This window comes from Lithobates pipiens, unplaced genomic scaffold (assembly GCF_037356315.1).
Source record: "Lithobates pipiens isolate NorthernLeopardFrog02 unplaced genomic scaffold, aLitPip1_a1.2 Scaffold_19, whole genome shotgun sequence".
Classification (NCBI taxonomy): domain Eukaryota; kingdom Metazoa; phylum Chordata; class Amphibia; order Anura; family Ranidae; genus Lithobates; species Lithobates pipiens.
Window position 1 is genome coordinate 113,777,356 of NW_027507764.1, and position 20,600 is coordinate 113,797,955.

General features: G+C 39.9%; 1 protein-coding gene across 3 annotated transcripts in view; it reads right to left on the minus strand.

Moving 5' to 3' along the window:
- DPP6 (dipeptidyl peptidase like 6) overlaps positions 1–20,600 on the minus strand; it is a 1,860,394-nt gene that overhangs the window by 1,148,029 nt on the left and 691,765 nt on the right. The window contains exon 1 of one of the 3 annotated variants that reach the window (XM_077491165.1): positions 727–867. The exons of the other annotated variants lie outside the window; for them this stretch is intronic. Coding sequence (XP_077347291.1) covers positions 727–786 — 60 coding nt within the window. The 5' untranslated portion in view covers positions 787–867. Of the gene's footprint in view, positions 1–726; positions 868–20,600 lie in introns of those variants that run through there. 3 annotated transcript variants of the gene reach the window in all.

The window sequence follows — 20,600 nt, forward strand, 5'->3', positions numbered from 1 at the left end:
CTATGTCAAAGTATCATTTTAATACTTATACTTTAAAAATGTAAAATTACAATTATCACAATGATTAATTCATCTACAAAATATAAAAAAAGTACAAGTATGCATATAGATGAAGATTACATCATGAGGCAGGCAGCTATATGTATGGAGAAAAGAACCCAGCTAGCAACCATATAATATTGCTTTGTATTGCAATGTATTTTATTTTACATTGTATGCTCTAAATGTGAAACATGGTTGCTATGGGTTATTGTTCCTTGAATATCATCCAATGCAATTTATACAAACACATTGCATACAATTATGAATAAAGGGGTTAATATGGTTGTTTGGTAAGTATTACTTTAGTTATTTAATTTGTGTTTAAATGGCAATGCTAAAATTAATTTTTTCTTATACTATTTTAATGACTTTTAATTGTTACATATCATGGGAAACCATTGCAATTGATTCCCAAACACAGATATGTTTCAGATCGGTTATGCATGCTCAACGATTATTTAGATTATAGTTTTTTTTTAATGTTATTTTATTCTGAATTGTCAAATGCATATTGTTCATGCTAAGATTTACCTTTAAAAAACATTATTGACATGCATGATATATTTTTTCCAAATAGACCGCTGCAAATTGCAGTAATGTTTTATGGCTTATTGTTCTATGAAAGATTAATAGGATACATTTGACAGCTATATTCATCAATAAGTTGGCTAAGTTGGAACTTACCTTGAGCAATTTCTTGGCGCTTTCAGAACGTGACAGTTTCCTACTCTCCATATTTCGCATTGTTCTCGATAACCTGGCTTGTTACTGTATTGATGTCGTGCGAAACGGAGTTGATGACTTAAACTGTTGAGAGACCCGGTGGATGTTCTTTCAAAGGAGACACTCCCTACAGTAGCTTTTAATGCTGCTTTCAATAACCACACAGATCACAGCTCAGCATAAAGTAACCAATAACTGACTATGACATTTTAAAACTCCACAGAGGCCATAAAAAGAGCAGGTCTATTGCAGAGCTAATGTACAGCAGACTGGAAAACCACATTTCAGTGTAACAAACAGTCGCTACTAAATAATGTCAGTGTCTTGGTTGTTGGAGGCATTCTGTACACGAACAGCTTCTTTTCATGTCTACAGATAGTAATAGTGTTATATGTGCTCTACAGCATCTTAAAAAAAAAAAAAAGACAAAAAAAGCACATATTTGATCTTTTGTATATTTCTTTGTTACTTAAACTGCAACTATCCAGAAATGCTACATATCGGGGGTTATTTATTAAAGGCAAATCCACTTTGCACTACAAGTACACTGCAAGTGCACTGAAAGTTCACTTGGAAGTAAAGTCGCTGTAGATCTGAGGGGTACATGCAAGGAAAATTTAAAAAAAGCATTTTAGCTTGCACATGATTGGATAATAAAATCAGTAGAGCCTCCCCTCATTTCAGATCTACCCCTTAGACTTAGAGTGACTGCACTTCCACGTGCACTTTTAGTGCACTTTCAAGTGGACTTGCAGTGCAAAGTGGATTTGCCTTTCGTAAATAACTGTATACAGTAACTGCCAATAATTCTGAAATAAAAATTAAAGAATAAATATGCATGTTCACTATTCAAATAAATATGCACTTAGTTTAGTGAAGCTAAGATTTATTTTGCAGAGAATACCCAATACTGTGCAAAACAATATTCTAAAAACTTGATTTTTACTTGATTAGATGGCCAATTACATGTCATTCACCAAGTTAAAATTAATTTGCAAAGCAAATGTTCCTCTGCTTTAATAAATCAACTCCATTGTCTTAGATCTGCCCAAATGTTAATCAGATCCACCAAACGTCATTGGTGCACTGTTTCTGCATATGCTTATACATTGAGGCCGCGTACACACGCGGGGACTGTTCGCTCAACTTTGTCCGTCAAACAGTTTCAGCGGACAGTCCGCTCAAAATTAGCATGGACGGACTTGCCCACACACCACGAACGAACAGTCCGCTGAAACCGTGCGCGATGACGTGAACGGCACGTACGACGGGACTAGAAAACGACGTCCTATACACTGCAATGCAAACTTCGGCGTGTAAATCCTTTCTGAGCATGCGCGGAACTTAGTTTGACGAACAAGCCTACACACGAGGGGACTGTTCGCTGAAACAAAGTTTCAGCGGACAGTTTTTCGGAATTTCCGAAAAACTTTGTTCAGCAGACTGTCCGCTGAAACTGTCCGCTGAAAGCCCACACACGAGCGGACTGTCCGCCGAAACACTGTTCAGCGGACAAAGTTGAGCGAACAGTCCCCGCGTGTGTACGCGGCCTGACTTCCATCACAAAGTCAGGTGATGAGTTTCTGCATGTTATTCCCTTTCCCTTTAGATTCTTTTTTTTAAATGTTAATCCAGCACATATGGTTGTATGAAAATGTCTACACAATGTTTGGGAACTGTCCTTTGAATATGGTACAACGCATTCTATATCTTGCACTAAGCAAAAATAATAATTTACTTGGTAATTTGGAGCCTTGGTTTGTTAAAACAGAATGCGAACCAAATCTTCTGTTCAAGTAAACATGACCTGTCATTGTGAAGCTCCTTGGATTCCAGGTCCAAACTGTACACATAGTGGTTGATTTTGTAAAGGGAAATAGTTTACTTTTCAAGAGAATTTTTCCTGAAAGCTTAGTGAATGTGGTGAAAATTCACCCGATATGCATGGGAAAAAATATTTTTTCTTGCACATGTTCAGATAATGGAAGTCAGCAGAGCTTCAGCTTGTACACTAAGCTAAGGGAAATTCCTTTGCAAAATCAATGACCCAGTTGCTTTTAGTAAATCTACCCAACAGCTTCAACTTTTCGCCAAGGTTGGATTAAAACATAATGCCTTGCCAACCAAGCCCCAACTCCTTTAATTCAGACGCCAGAGCCTATACTGTCCATTGAGAGTATGAAATTTGACAGCTGAATGCCAGGGGGCAGAATTTAGCATCAGACGGTTTCAGTGCCTAATTTCAGATCCAAGGGCCACAGGGATGCAATGATTGACTTTCAGACTAACACTGGTAACTGCAGGTGCCACAAGGTGGCTGCATTTCAATTGTTACTACTACATGCACTTTTTAGGTTAAGGTTAGATTACTTAGGTACAATTTTGCCAACCACCCATAGATTTATGGGCAGCTTGTAAAAACAAGGCAAATCACAGAGAAGATCTGATCCACAAGCACTGCCTCTGCCCACCGGCGCCGCATGATGATGATGATGTCAGCCACACTGCCGCGCCGCCCGCCAGACTTTAAAAAAGCAGGAGCTGAGGGCGGATGGACAGAGGAGCTGAGTGTTGGAGTCAGTGGACAGAGCAGCAGACAGCAGCTAAGGAGAGACTCAGACAGTCACAGTGCTCTCCCCTGCTGCTCAGTGTTCTCACTTGAGTCGGGGGGACGGGGGATAGACAGAGTGACGCAGAGTCAGTGATTCAGTCTCAGATACAGTCAGGCAGGCCCCAGCCAACAATCCCTTCACAAAGCAGGCTGACAGTGGAGGTGGACTGCATGGTGCACTGCAGCAGCACAGTGAAAGGGGCACAGGAGGAAGGACACTGATGTAGAGAAGTATGGTAATATGAAGGGGGGGGCAGAGGAGGAAACTACCATGTCCACAGTCTCTTACCATCACCTGTATCCTGTCCACAGTCTCTGACCATCACCTGTATCCTGTCCGCAGTCTCTGACCATCTCCTGTATCATTTCCGCAGATTATGACCATCTCCTGTATCATGTCTGCAGTCTCTGACCATCTCATGTATCATGTCCTCAGCCTCTGACCATCTCCTGTGTCATGTCCGCAGCCTCTGACCATCTTCTGTGTCACATCTACAGTTTCTGAGGCAGAGTCTGGAGTGGAGTCACGAGTGGGAGCACCGCCGGAATGGGGGTCATGGGAGAAGTCAGACATGTGTCAGACATGTGTGGACTATGGGGAGGAGACTATAGGCTAAAACCAGAGCCACCAAGCACGAGCCATCTGACTAAGCCCTCTATGGTGCACTTGAGAGGAGGTCAGTGACAGCATCGCCAGGCCAGTCTGAGGGGGGAGGGGGGTTGCTGATGTAAGGGGGGAGTTATTACAATAATGTTAGGGGCACTGATATAAAGGTCCCTCCATATTAGTGACCTCCCATTACCTTAGTGTATTTACGCTACGGAAGGTGGTCTCTGGTCACCAGTGTGCCCCCCACGTCAGAGTTTCTGGCTTTCCCCTTTACATCAGAGTCTGCAGGACTCCCGCTTACAGTGCAAGGGAGAACTCAGTCTGCGGACCCTGATGTAAGTGGGAACTCTGATGTAAAGTGAAAGCAGTGGACTCTGATATAAGGTCGTCTCTGGTCACCAGAGCCCCCCTCTACAATAGAGTCACCCCTTAGATCATTATCTGCAGTGTTCCCCTTTACATAAGAGTTCCCTTTCACTGTAAGAGCCCTTTCCCACTGTGCTGCCCTGGGCATCAGCGGTAAAGCGGCTGAAAAGGGGTTAAATCCATCCGCAAAACGTTGCCACATTCTAAATTGATATTGATAAGATAATGGGCAGATATAAGTTGATTAGTTAACTAGGAAATTATGTACACAATTTATTTCCAAATGATCATCACCACAAGAATCAATCACGTTTCACGCTGTATGTATGTCTCCCATACGTAATAAAAACTGCATTAAATATCTACTGACACCTCCTAAAAATGCTACTAATAGCGTGCTCAATAACAGGCTCAGCAATCATGTCCTTTTAAACATTCCTAATAGTTGTTATTCTACATTTCGCATTTGTATTTATAAACTATTTACTAATATGTGCATGTACTGTAGATCTTTATATGTATATGTTTATATTATTGATATTTTTATGCAGTTACCATAGAAGATCATTGGTATTAGTTTTTTTTTTTTTGGGGGGGGGGGGGGTTGTTTTGTACTTTGAATGCTATGCCTGTGATGGATTTAGAAACATCAATTTTAAGGTTGAACATATATTTTATTATCACAAAATCAGTGCAAATAAGGAGTACAAAATGGTAGTACATTTCCGAAAATACACAAACAGTAAGGTACAGGTGTAAAAGCATAAAGAACTGTGAGAATAACAGAGCTGATTAATACCAGTTGAAACAAAGAAAGGAATCAGTAGGTGGGGGAGAGGGGAGGGGGGGTGTAAGAATAGAAACATCAATTTTAAGAGCTAAAACATTTTAGCTATTTTGAATCAAATTAATCATATTTTTTGTCTATTTTAAAGGATAACTAATCCTGAAACATAAAATTAAAGCTGCTTATATAAACCTGCTTATATTTTTACTTCTCTCCCCATCATCAAACTGCTAATGAAGTTTTTAAATATAGTTGTTTTTAAACCCAGTGAAGATAACAATGGGTCTCACTGCTTGTCTATTCAATGCAGAAATATAATGCCTGGTGGGAGGGGCCAGTAGGGTACTGTACATACCTTCCTGAAAACATCACGTCATTATGCCTCAGTACTTCTCTTAAGGGTCATATTGCATACAGTGGATTGCCTCTTGGGGGGGGGGGGGTATGCAAATATCAACATTTATGAGTGGGAGTCAGTCTGGAGAATGGACATTCCTTGGCAGACTGCACTTGCATGCAGACTTCCCTAGGTAACATCCACATGTGTGTTGAGCCTCTAGAATTGAAAGTAGTAAAATGTAATAAATGAAAGCCGGTGTCAGGGATATTTAGGCAGGGAGGGTTGGTGTTGGTGCTGGATATCCTCCAGCCTAGAAATGAAGCAGGTCCTTTCTGACTTTCTGCAGATTCTGAAGGTTACAGCATGTAGAGAAATTAGAACAGTTCATTTCAGAACTGGAGAGGAATCTGTTCAGCTATGCAAGACTAAATGTTAAGCTGGATTTTAGCTTTAAAAGCTTAGGTTACCTATGTAATAAAATGTACCATGCAGTCAAGGGGCCATAGTAGTTCTAAACACACTGAATTGGCTACTTAGTTTAAATGCCATGCCTGTAGGCCAATGTCAGCTTCCCCAAAGCCTGACCAAAAAAAATTGCATTGTAACAGATCAGCCCCGACTTGCTTGGATCTGAGGTATGTTGCGCATTGTAAGAGATCAGTACTGTCCTGCCTTGGATCTGGGGAACAATGGGCATGCTCCCTGAAGCACAGGAACAAACACTCTCCCTTTAACAAGACCTAAGCATGCATAATGCACCCCCCTCCCCTCTTCTTTGCCAAAAAAGTAAACTGAGTTTCATTTGATAGTATTTTACATTAAATGGTAATGCTGAAAGGTCAAAAATATGTATAAATAATCCTTTGTTATAACCAATTAGTATTTCTTTTCAGGTGTAATTCCAAAGCTAGTTTTTGTTCTTTGCTCTACTATTTTCCATAATTACTAGTATTAGACATCCAGTGAGGTCATGTAAACCCATCTGTAGCTTTAGCAAAAAAGGATATACAGTGAGTTGAGTTTAGTCAGAGCCAGAGGGCAGCAGGCTTAATATTGTTTACTGTGTATGATGATACTGGCAGATTTGTCTTTTCTATGAATGTAAATAAACTCCTGGGAAATAAACCTATGAAGACATTGCTCATCTTGCAACATTTACATTTATACTAAGGACTTAAGGCCAAATACTAGTTTCTCTCAAAGAAATACACTGAACTTGTATATTGCTTCTTACCTCTTGAATATATAAAATAATTTATTAATGTCCCAACATTATACAGCCTTCCATGAGTCTAGTTCTCTCTAGATATTTTATTCAGAGGTTTTCACTAGCAACAAGTTCATGATTTAGGCTGCAAGACATATATTACTCCACATTCGTATATAAAAAAAAAAAAAAAAGTATGTAACATATATAATGGCTACTTAAGCTAATTCATCTTTTTTTAAATGACCTTTCAGTTTCAGCCCGTAGCTGAATGACCAGCTCCCATTCAGGAATCATTATTAAAGAGGACACGGTGAAACAAAAAAGTGTTTGTCTACCTATCTATATATATATATATATATATATATATATATATATATATATATATATATATATAAAACAGAAGGGTAATGCTGCGTATACACGACCAGACTTTTCAACGGACTAGGTCCGACGGTCTTCCCAACGGACTTTCGGCGGAGTTCCGTCGAACTTTCCGAATGAACGGACTTGGCCACACACAATCACACCAATGTCCGATGGATTTGAACGTGATGACGTACGACCGGACTAGAATAAGGAAGTTCATAGCCAGTAGCCAATAGCTGCCCTAGCGTCGGTTTTCGTCCGTCGGACTAGCATACAGACGAACAGATTTTTCGACCGGACTTGAGTCCTTCGGAAAAATTTGAAAAATGTTTTAATTCTAAAGTCTGTCTGATTTTTAGACAGCAAAGGTCTGATGAAGCCCACACAGGATCGAATTGTCCAGCGCATTCGTTCCATCGGACCTACAGTAGTCCATCGAAAAGTCTGTTTACGTGGCATCAGAGTTCTCCCTTATGTTCTGGAATGGTTTTGGCTGAGGGGGGGTACGCTCTCTCTAGCTAGCTATGTTCTCTTTGGCCAATGTCATAAGTAAGACAAGGTCCATTAAGGAGATCATTTACACGGTGGCAAGCAGGAGTGAGCGAATTCTTTAATAGTATAGACTGTGAAAGCAGCTAGGAAGACCTGTCATGCCACATGATTTTAGACTAGCCAGATGCCTCATGTTTTGTTATATCTTCCCACTCATATGAAAAAGAGCGGAGCTGTCACTATAAAGTGTAATTTCAGTCCTGCAAGACTGTCACCTTATGTAGAACAATGGAGACTATCCTAATTAGTAAGTGCAGTGAGTTCCTGTCACTATTAATGTTATGTCATAACAGCTGGCCTAGAGTTGGCCTAAAGTGAAATAGACTTAGAGCAGTGAGTCCATCATAGGTGAAATATATGTCTTTCAAGTACATTTGAACTCCACCTAACTACTAATGACTCCTACTACAGGTGAGCAAGGGTTGCCATCCACTGTGTAAACCCGTATGATTACAAATACAGATACACTAATGTATGCCTATAACTATTTGGAGTCCTATAAAATGAGTTTTCGGATGAGCAGCTCATTTTGTAGACATCTTGATGGGTGGAGAGATGGCCCTGATTGCTACAGATTACAATAGGGAATTATGTTGACTATTATTTCAAGTACAGTTAGAAGGAAAATAATGATTTAGTATAATGAAAAGTCTTTGGGCACAGACCTGAATAGTGGAACAATAAAAAGTAAAGACAATAAAAGAATAAGAAAAAATAATATTTCATTATATTTTGATGTATGTTGTAGCACTGGCTTACAGTGTGTCTAGTTAAGTTCCTGACTCAGGGGATAATCTACACCGCTCACAGAAGTTACAATCCTGTAAATTGGGTCTTTCTGCCAGGCAATAAGTGACTTGACTGGGCTGTGACACATCCTTGTGTAATATCGATAACTCATTCAACAGTTTTCCAGCATCATTTTACAATGTATCTGAACCTGATCAAGGGGGATTGGTCTTGAAGGTTTGTTTTATCACTTTGGCTGTAATAAATACAGCCAAAGTTGGGGGTCTTCCATGTACTGAATGTGTTCCATGCTTTGCAATGCTTGCAGACCTAACTTGGTTATGTCATTTAAAGTGTGTATAAGGCTCCATTCACACGTCACAATTTGGAATTATGGGTAGAATCACTGCAATTCTACCTAAGATTATACATTTTGTGGTAATCCTTGCAAAATGCAAATCTAAGAAGAAAAAATATCTTATAAACTTATTTTTAATAAACTGACCACATTTATGTCCAGTTTTCCTTTGAAGGCTAAGTTCCCCATGCAGAACATGTCGCATTTTACACCCATATTTAAGTGTAACATACTCCAGCTACTTCATCCTCTGCCCTTACCCTCTTTCACTGTCGCAGTAGGTGGGGGATTCTCTCCCCTGCAGCCGCTGTCAGATATAAAATCAGCGTGGATGTGTGGGGCTCCATTCACACAAATGCATCATTCATTCACAGGGATCTATGAATGAAGAAACTACTAATCCCGTCTGCCACCATGACAAATGGCCCATTATGGGCCCCCCAGGAAATAGATTATGGGGCCAGACAGTATACACACACAGACACACAATATGCACACACAGAATACACATACACAAACTGAAAAGGTACTGGAGAGGCGGAGCAGCTATAATCTTGAGATTTTTTTTAAAAACACCGATTTTTACAAACTGTCCCTGGTTTTATTGAGGCTGGCAACCCCGATGAGGCCCCTTAGTGGCATGGGGCCCTCGGGCAGTGCCTGAGTGCCCGAATGATCAGTCCGCCCCTGCTCGCGAACAAGCCCACAGTTGTGCCTCATTGGGAAGTGGCTGCCTATGGTGGCATGCCAAGAAGATGAGTTAACCCTAGAAGAGGAAGATCAGGGCTGCTCTGTGAAAAACTATTGCACACAGTAGGTAAGTATAACATGTTTCTTATTTTTAATAAATAGGGTTTGCAATCACTTGTATTTCATTCATAGAAACAAGAAAGTGATACAACTTGCCATTTAGCCGTAAATGAAAATAATGTGGGTCATATATGACGTTAAGTTTTTCCTTATTTGCAGTCATGAATGATGGAGAGATGCAATGACACAAAGGTGCAATTTTCTGCCCAAGTCATCACATAGCTGGGGAAAGGGAGCAAAGAATGCGAATGGAGCCACAGCACTTGAATAAAATGGCAATTGAAATCTAATTTGTGCGGGGGGGTCGGGCTCCTCTACAAATGGGGGCAGCTGTGCCAACACACACTTTATTCTTGTACCTATCCTTGCTGCAGCTTTATGTATTGAATGCCATATACACTGTGTAAAATTATCCAGTATGTGGTATACTCCTATACATACTCAAACACCAAAGCTTGCATCTTAAAAATGCCCGGAACAGAATCACAGGATAACTCTCATAAACAAATGTTACCAAAATGCTGACAGAGTTAATTTTTACAAAGGATCCAATAAATACAGCATGTCATTTTACAAACAACAATAGGATGTAAATCACTGGACATTTCCACAAAGCTCTACCAGTTAGCATACAAGCTGCACTCTGTACTACATGGGAGTCTTGCAAACACTGCACCATCTGGAGAGCACACAACATCCTGAATATTCATATCATAATACACTTTCCATTTGCATGCATCAAATCAATGCTGTTGTTTTCAAGATTGCATCTGAAAATGTGTCAAGGACAAAGCAGAATGCTATTATTTGTTTTCGGGAAAAGAGTAAGAAAAATATTAGCACGCATTAATAAAATATACAGAACAGACCCGAAGGAAACATTTTGTTGGATTATTACACAAAATTTGTATTTACAAGAGAAAAAGCTATTGATCTCCTGGGTACTAAATCTAGCCTGAACAGTCACTTTTCAACCTCACCCAGCCTGATAGATTTAGTTTTCTTTATTAAAGAGAACTTGTTCTTTGCCCATAATGGGTTCACTTTATTTAACGCACGTAAAGCATGCTGGCTGGAACCAACCTTCTGCTTGCTCTCTCACTTATTCCATTGACTGCCAGTATGATGCTCATTGCACCCAAAGTTGCATATTAGGAATACAAGAGCTTTCCTCTAATCAGACAACACCGGATTGCTTCTTTTCCCCACCTGGTAAAAAAAAGGTTGGTGCATTGTACCCATCCTTGGTTGAATGAGGAACAACACCAGTTTTAAAGCGGAGTTCCGCTTAAAGAAAAAAGAAATTAAGTCAGCAGCTACAAATACTACAGCTGCTGACTTTTAATAATCGGACACTTACCTGTCCCAGGGTCCAGCCACACCGGGGAACGAATCCCCGCTCATCTCCCCCTCCTGTCTGCGTCGCCAGCATTGTCGCTGTGGACACACACATGCACGAGCGCGTGGCACGCCGTGACTGGCCAGGCAATCATCTGGGACCTGTGACGTGTCCCAGATGATTGCCGAGAGGGAGGGTGGAGAGGTGATCTCCCTTCCGGCGCTGCGGTGCACCGGAAGTAGGAGATGGAACCCTCTAAAAAGAGGGTATCTGCTCCCTCCCCCCCCCCCAAAAAAATGACATGCCAAATGTGGCATGTCAAGGGGTGGAACTCCGCTTTAATAATGAATTCATCAGTTTTACTTGGAGCTTTCGTGTAAACAGCATCATATGATTCAGAACTTGGTTAAACCAAAGCAAAGACATTCCAAATAAACCTGAACCATTAATGAAAGTCAAATAAAAAATACATTCAGTCTTCACCTTCCTTATCAGAGTCCCCTTTAAATGAGGGTCCCTATCATTCACTTCAAAATCCCCCTTACATCAGAGTCCTCTGGTCTAAATGAACACATATCTTTTCACCATAAGTGGAAGCAAAATAAATAATTCCTAAAAATAAAGAAAACTCCACCAATCCTTACATACAGTACACATACCGAATAAATAAGAATCCATGCTAACTATTACAATATTATTATTTTTTTTACAATAAAATTATCAGTAATGGAAGCTGCACACACAAAACTTTGATATATGTTCTTTCAAAAATTATAATACTATATGAAGCGTTTCTGCGGAAAAAAACTGCCACCACAAACTGTAAATTCCCAAAATATCTATAAAATGAATTCCAAGGTCCCTTTCATTGTACTGTACTTCAAAAATAAGAAGTGAGACTCCTCTGTGATTTATGCTTCACCATTAAAAAAACTAAAAAACGCATACTAGATAGATTTACCAGATAACTGAATGTGCCTACCACAATCTTGATCACACCATTTGAGATCTTAGTCCCTCTCCGATGTGCAAGAAAAAAATGAATGAAAAAATTCCAAGATATGTTCCCATTTCAAAGTACCCCTCTGCACATCTGAAGCTGTGTAAAGGTTATGCAGATAATTGGGAAAGCTTATATGCAACTGCCCTTGGTCTAAATTAAAACATATCGATTTACCCTAAGTGGAAGTAAGAAAATGCCAAAAAATAAAGAATGTTCCACCAATCTTTACATACACATGCCAGGGCAACCCTTAGCCCTTGTACACGCGGTTGGAGATTCCGTCGGAATGTGTCCGATCGGAGCGTTTTGTCGGATATTCTGACGGACCAAGTTTTCCAACTTGCCAGTAAAATTTTCCGACAAAATGCTCCGATCGGACATACTCCGATCATGTGTAGCCTACTCCGACAGACAAAGTGCCACACATGCTCAGATCAAATTCCTACACCAAAGCTATTGGCTACTAGCGTGACCATAGTCCCGTCGTAACGGATTTTCCAACAACTTTGTCTGACCGTGTGTATACAACAGTTTCGGACAAAATCCGTCGGACAAAATCCGACCGACAAAATCCGACGGATTTGGTTGTCAGAATCTCCGACCGTGTGTACAAGGGCTTAGACAGGGGCCAATGAACCTACCAGCATGGCGGGTGGAAGGAAAGCAGAATACCTGGAAGAAAAAACACAAAATCACAAATAGAAGAACCAACCTTGAGCCATGATTTAAACCAAAGACTCCAGTGCTGAAAAGGCAGAAACACAAACTAATACACCACCCCACAGCCCCGTTTTTTTTACAAATTTAAAGCAAACTTTCAAAGCAGTTTGCAGCTATATGACTGTTTTGTTCACTCTTCATTGGCTCTTATTACTGAAAATATTGATTGTATTTACAAGTAAGGATACTTATATTTGAATGAATGCAGCCTTTATTCTCTAAAGAAAATCAGTACTGAGAGAAATATGTATGGTTACAGTGTTTTTTTTACTAACCTGAAGTGTAAGAGTTCCAACCTAACTTGTCACATGTCTGTTCTTGGTCAGCAACCCAGATGACATAGGTGTCAGAGACAGCCAGGCAACCAGTATTTTCAAAATAATTAAACAATGGCAGGCAACATATTTTTCCCAGCACAGATTTGCTTTATTACAGCACTGTGTAATACAGAATGCTGATCAAGATGTATTATCTTCAGCAAACATGAAACATGTCCAGACTTACGTAGATGAGCATAAGGGTAAGGAAATTTGCTCTCCCATTTTCTTAATTTCAAAAACTCTGGAAAAAAAAACTGTATATGGAAAAGATCCAGTATAACAATATACACATTACAATCAATTATCAAATTATTTACGCACAAATTGTCCTTTCATTTTTGCAGAAATACAAATTACGAAGAACAAAGAAGAGCATACGAATGATGAAGCTACCACAAAATGCGGACTTGGCATGAGGCTTGCCGGCAATGGGTGCCAGGATCAGCCAGATAGTGAAGTTTAATATGTAGCTAGAGAAAATAGAGAGAGAATGTGAAGTGGGCTGGTCTGATATGATTTAAGCCAGCTTAGTGTCTACATAAACAGCAGCTCTGCAATGTGATAGAATTTTACAGTGTGGTTCAGCCATCTGCTGCGCGATCATAAAAAGCCGTGACAAGATTGGCAACAAATTCTTATAGAAAATTTTATCATGATAATATTATTTTTCCCCATTTATTGTTAGAGTCAGCTTCCAGGGGGGAATAGAGGATGCAAGCGCACCATTTGTGCAACAATTAAAAGGAGATATGATCAGTATTGGCTTAGGAATTGATGCAAATAACTGTTATTTGTAGTTTTTTAAATGCATATTTCATTGGTTTTGGCAGTCAGAAATTTAAGAAACTTCTATAAATTTTAACAGGCTGTTAGAAGAGTTGTACATTATCATAACTTGTAGAAACAATAATTACGGGTTCTTCTTCATCCTCTATTACTGATCTACTCTCAGCTAGAGCAGTTGCTGATAAGTGCACTCAGAATGGAAGGAGATGTTTTATTACTAGATTAGAAAGTGCTCTATCACATTCAAGAGGATTATCTTTTAGTCTTACAACAGAAAAATATTTTTTTTTCCCCTTTTGAAAAGGAGTAGATGTGAAATCTCAATTTGTAATTTTATATATGCCACAGTTACACTTAAAACTAAGAGGACACTAATTCTACACTTGTAGCAGTGTGACATCTTGAGCTCAAAGACTGCCAGCGGGGTGTTATCTGTGTAGAAGACATACAGGGAGAAAATGGAATGTTTCCTAATAAAGGAAGTCAATTTTTCAGTTCAGGGATGATGTTCTAAAAGGTGAATTTGAATAAGATGTTTAACTTTAAGGTGTATCAACACATTTAACGTATCTTTACAAATTTGCACAAAGAATTTCCTAAAATTTTACATTATACAGTCACAATGCAAAAAATGCTTATTAAAAATACTTAAATTGGTATTAAAGCACAAAACCAAAAATGCTATATATTGTAGTTTACCAATCATTAAAAGTGATAGCTGCATCAGTTTTGGTTTCTAGTTTTTGTTCCCTCTGTTTTCACCAGATGATCTGGACAGTAACACATCTCTTGTATTAAAGTGTCAACACTCTAGTTGAAGAAGAAACAGAGACTCCCTTGGACAGCAGCATTGTCAGTCTGGGTGGAAGGGAGTGTTAGCCCTTGTACACACGGTCGGAGTTTCCGACAGAATGTGTCCTATCGGACCGTTTTGTCGGATATTCCGTCTGTGTGTGGTCTGCATCGGACTGTTTCCGTCTGAATATCCGACGGACCAAGTTTTCCAACTTGCCGGTAAAATTTTCCGACAAAATGCTCCGATCGGACATACTCCGATCATGTGTAGCCTACTCTGACAGACAAAGTGCCACGCATGCTCAGATCAAATTCCTAGACCAAAGCTATTGGCTACTAGCCTGAACGTAGTCCCGTCGTAACAAAATAACGTCATCACGTTATGTACAATCAGATTTCCCGACAACTTAGTCCAACTGTGTGTATGCAACATCACCTCCGGACCTCTTCCGGAATTAATCCGTCAGAATTACTCCAACGGATTTGGTTGTCGGAATCTCCGACCGTGCATACAAGGGCTTAGATGCACAAGCAGATTTAGATACACTAACAAATTGAAACCAAAAACCATCTAACACATTTAAAGCAGTTACAGCAACATTTTTCTTTCCTTTTGACTTAAAGCTTTAAAGTGATTGTAAAGTGTTTTTTTTTTTAAATAACAAACATGTTATACTTACCTGTCCTGTGCAGTTGGTTTTGCACAGAGCAGCCCAGATCCTCCTGTTCTCGGGTCCATCTTCGCTGCTCCTGGCCCCTCCCTTCTTTTAGTGCCCCTCAGCCAGCAGCTTGCTACAGGGGGCACCCAAGCCAAGTCAGAGCTCTGTATAGGCTGACTGACTTTGATTTACAATCACGGGAGACAATGGCGTCGTTGCTCTGTCTCATCCAATTAGGAGGAGGCCCACTGTCTCCCAGCCAATGCAGCACATAGCTTATGTGTAACCCCACCCTCCTTCATCCCCACTACATTCGATTCTGGCAGCTGACTGGCAGGAGAAGGTTCTAAACGTCAAGCTCTGCTCTGTCGCATCTCATCTACTCTCCCAAACTCATCTGCACCTTGCATCTGCATCTGACCAGCTTCTGAAGATGCCCAGTGGAAGGGGTGAAACACATCAAGTGGGGACACGCAGAGGAGACCCAGTGATGGTTGTCTGTACGCCATGGCGGTGAATTTTGCAAGATTAAACCTCTTTGATGTAAGTGTATTGACAGTTGATTTTATTAATAAACCTAGCAGTATTACACTTTGAAAGATTACCATTGGTGAATGGGGAACCAGGAGGGGAGCACGGAGTGTCACTGGAATCTGCACAGCAAAAGTTGCACATGTTTAGCATACCATATATATGGATGGACTTTATATGATCACACTATATGTTTGCACTAAGCACTTTATATAAGTATTGTTGAATACCCTTTATTTGAATTCATGATTGCACCATACATTTGCACCAGAACATTATATATGCATTATTTGATAGACTTTATTTGATTTAGAGCAGCGTGAAGTATAATATTTTGAAATGTAATCAGGAGGAGTGTCCTTGATGGCTGAGGGGGTCATGGACATCGCTGGAGAAGGAAGGAGCTCAGGTAGGTAATTGGGGGGTGCTGGGGAGCCTGCTACACACACAAGTTTTTTTTTTTTTATCTTAATGCATATAATGCATTAAGATAAATAAACCTTCTGCCTTTAAAACTCCTTTAACATAAATAAATAGTTGTAAGCACCCCGGTTCAGTTCAAGGTAGGTTGGGGTGTTGAGGCTGGGGTGCTGAAACCAAACTCCATTGAAGACAATGGAAACCTAATGTTAAAAAAACAGAAATGGCCATTTTCTAGCCAGACTAGCCAGACTTCCTGTTCGGCGTAGAGTGTAGTGTGGTGGAGAACGTGACGTCACTCCCGGATGCTGATGAGGTAGGTTGTGGCTATGCATTATGCTTATGCCATAATGGGAACCATATTGAAAGTGGTATTATAGGCAGCAGTGAGCCAATGGACTACATCGCCCAGGGGCACTTCTAAACTTTACTATACATGAAATTTATGCTACATACAAGGATAATCATCAATTATAGTACTAATTACTAACCTACTGCAGCAAATATGACATTTGCAAAGAAAATAAATGCCATTTCAATTGCCAGTAAATTATAGCTCCCATCTGCTTCACTATGGCTGTAAACAAAGTGGATGGGGAGTCCCTTCATTTATACCAGACCCTTATCCTAAATGAAGGTCTAGTAAAGATGTTAATGGGGGACACCTCTCAAAAAAGCAATGTGGCTCCCCCTGAAAATACATACCTGACCCATAATATTGATAAGGGTCTGGCATGGATATCAAGAGGGATCCCACAAAATAAATCCCTTTGGTTCTTGTATAGATTTTAAAGAGAAATCCCTGCAAAAAAAACAAGACAATAAAGCATGGAAGCACTTTATTCTAGCATGCAGTCTGACTGGCCAGGGAAGGGGGCACCAAGCAAGCACCCCTCCTACAAATAATATCAAGCCATATGGGGGGAGTAGCTTTGCAAGGGGTACCCCCCTGACAAAGCACCTTGTTTCCATTTTAATAAGAACAAGATCCTTTCCCGCAAGCCCTGACCTGGTGTTACTGGGGTAATATATGTAAGAATCTTTGAGAGCTACCGTGTGTGATCATTATACCTTATTAACATGTACAGACTAATCAAAGAGTATATGAATACAGCTGCTGACACTGTTGAAAATCCCATATGTACAGTATCTCACAAAAGTGCATACACCCCTCACATTTTTGTAACTATTTTATACCTTTTCATGTGACAACACTGAACAAATGACACTTTCCAGTAATCCATGTCCTTAGTGTCTGCTTGTCTTCAGCAAACTGTTTGCGGGCTTTCTTGTGCATCATCTTTAGAAGAGGCCTCCTTCCGAGATGACAGCCATGCACTGATAGACTGACCACCCACCCCTTCAACCTCTGCAGCAATGCTGGCAGCACTCACATGTCTATTTCCCAAAGACAACCTCTAGATATGACTCTAAGCTCGTGCACTCAACTTCTTTGGTCTACCATGGCAAGGCCTGTTCTGAGTGGAACCTGTCCTGTTAAACCACTGTATGGTCTTAGCCACTGTGCTGCGGCTTAGTTTCAGGGTCTTGGCAATTTTCTTATAGCCTAGGCCATCTTTATGTAGAGTAACAATTATTTTATTCCGATCCTCAGAGAGTTAAGGATATTACTGGGGGGAGCACCAGATTGGAGGCACATTGATTATATGTGGAGCACTATTGCACGGATTATATTAAGAAGTTCAGAAAGGACACAGACTGAAGGGTGTGTTGTTCCAGGCACTGAAGCAGTGCACTTGAGGACATTTATTTTGCATGCTTTTTTTTCACTTGGTTTATTATGTTAACTTTTTCAGGCACCAAGGCAGTGCACAGGAGGACATTTATTTAGCTTTTTTTTTCACATATATTTTTCTTTATTATTATAAACTTACAGTGATAAGTAAATACCATCACATATAAAAATACTTGGATCTGGGATAACGTGGCACTATTAATATCATTTTGCATTCTGGTATTACTGGGGGTAGGGGATTATTGCAATCTGGAAGTCTTAAAAATAAAGAGGCCCCAAGATACAAGATGCCCCATATGAAAAAACATGATTTAAACAGTGATTTAAACACACAGATACAGTTTTTGGCAATCCATTGTTGAAAAAAAAAATTAAAATATGTAAATCACATCGTCCAGTGTAGCAGACCTATGTCAATCATGATGAGCAATGTCAAAAGAAGAAAAAAAAAAACCCTAGCATAACCTGCTCCATATTTGGTCAATGATGTCACCCAGTAGACCCCACCCCTTTGTTTAATTTTAGCTGCAGTGACAAGAAAATAACATTCGCATTGATTTTGAAACAGGAGCAGATAATCTGTTTTTTCCATTTGGCAGATGTAGTTTATTGTGAGTAAAGTGGATTTTTCACCAGTTAAAGTGACCGATGATGGATCTATATTGTGGAACTTCTACTTCTTCTTAGTAGAGGACTTATAAAAAAGTGTGTGTCTTTATTTACTATGTACCTTTTTTTTGGTAAATGATAGGAGTGCTATTTACCTTTTACTCATTCACATGGGGGCACCAGTATCTGGGGGCTTCCTTATTTTTAAGGAGGGCTCCCAGATTTCAATAAGCCCCCTGCCCATAGACCCCCAAAACCACGGAGCTAGTGTTGTGGAGAAGAGGTCTTTGTCCCTCATGTCCATGACTTGTGGCATGGTATGGGGTAAGCTGTCACATATAGCAGCGGTACAAATAAAGCTGCTAAATGTATTACTTCCCACTGCCTCTGGAGATTCGACTGGGCTGAACACCAGCTTAGTTGGACCATTTGCTGAACCTCCAAATAAGGTTCAGACCATACTGCCAGCTCATCCCGATTTCTCAGTCTTCTCTTTGCCAATGATCTGACTGTTTTAAATTTGTTGCTAGGAAAAGACAAAGTAATCAACATTGTATGCAAAAACATCATAAATACAAAGTTACTATCTCCAAAAATGTATCTACATTTAGGCAAGTAAAGCACTCTGCCAGACACCTTATTGAGCTGTTAATAAATATATGTAGTAGTCATTGTGTTTCCTTAACCCCCCTGGCGGTATTCCGGAGTCTGGCTCGGGGTGGAAATTTTATACCAAAAGCGGTAACCCCAAGCCAGACTCGGGACCGCATCGCTGAATGCAGGGAGAGGTTTACTAACCTTGTCCCCTGGATCCAGCGATGTCCCCCCGCTGTACGAGCGGCTCGTCCTCTGCTTGATGTATCAGATCGCCGATCCCCATTCCCTGCGAGCGTTGCGATGCAGGGGGATGGAGAATGGCGCCAAATTCAAGAAGTGAAACACACATACATTGCTGTATGTAATAATTTCACATCCCCTTTGTCCCTAGTGTTCTGCCCAGTGCCCTGCATGCAGTTTTATATTATAAAAACTGTTCTTTATGCCTGGAAACTGGAGATTGTCCATAGCAACCAAAACTGTCCCTTTACATCAAAAATGATTTTTGACCAGCTAGAAAACAGCGATAATAAATTGGAATCACTCGCAGAATTGAGCGATAGCAATTTGTGGGGAGATCCGTCATCAAATACTGAAAAGTAATGACAGTGACAATTCTGCAACTGAGCAAATTTCAGTGTTTTTGATTTGATTACATTATTGAATAATTTTTATTATTGTTATATTATTATTTGGTATAATTATTTATAGTTATTTATTATATTATAATTTATGATTTCATTTTTCAAAGAGTTGTTCCTAAGAATTACAGGACTACAATATAATACACCAAATTTCATGTAAAATAATTGCTTTCAGCACCTAAAATCTGAAATAATCGTACCGCCAGGGAGGTTAACTGACCTAAAAGTTAACAGCATCACTGCCTATGAATTATATACTAATATGACCTGTCACAACCTGATTATAGCAGTGGCAAACCTCTATCCCTAATGTGTGTTAAACAGGAAAGAGAAAATAATGGGACCTTGTGTGAGGCAGGTCACTGAATGGATACCTTATTCATATTGTTCATAGAATTATTTATTAGTTACAAATCACGTTATAAAAAGTTCAAATCTGTGATACAGGACACAATAAACTATGATACACTTGTATGAATATATAGTTATTATACAAAATACAACATAATTAGCAGTACAGTTACATAAAAACACCCATCCATTCGTAATGGTTCAACAAACATAAGCAATTGCTCATGGTGAGCCAAACTTGTCTGGGCATCAGTTTGATGTATACTCAAAGCACATTTCATGGCTCATGCCATCCATCAGGAGTAAAATGCTCTGAAATTAATTCAGTGATATCTATAAATATAGGACACCCTTTAAATGGAGAACAATCTCTCAAAATAATGGTCTAAAACTTACAATGTGGCCCAATGGTGACGCCCAGTCTATGTCCAAGGGAAGACAGGGGACAGGGATGAAGATGTGCCCCCGAGGCTGAGGTGAGGAATCCCATCCAGACCAGAGACAGCAGCCAGGTGAAGACCAGGCCACCATGCCATGACCATGTGAATCTAGTGTGTGCTTAACAG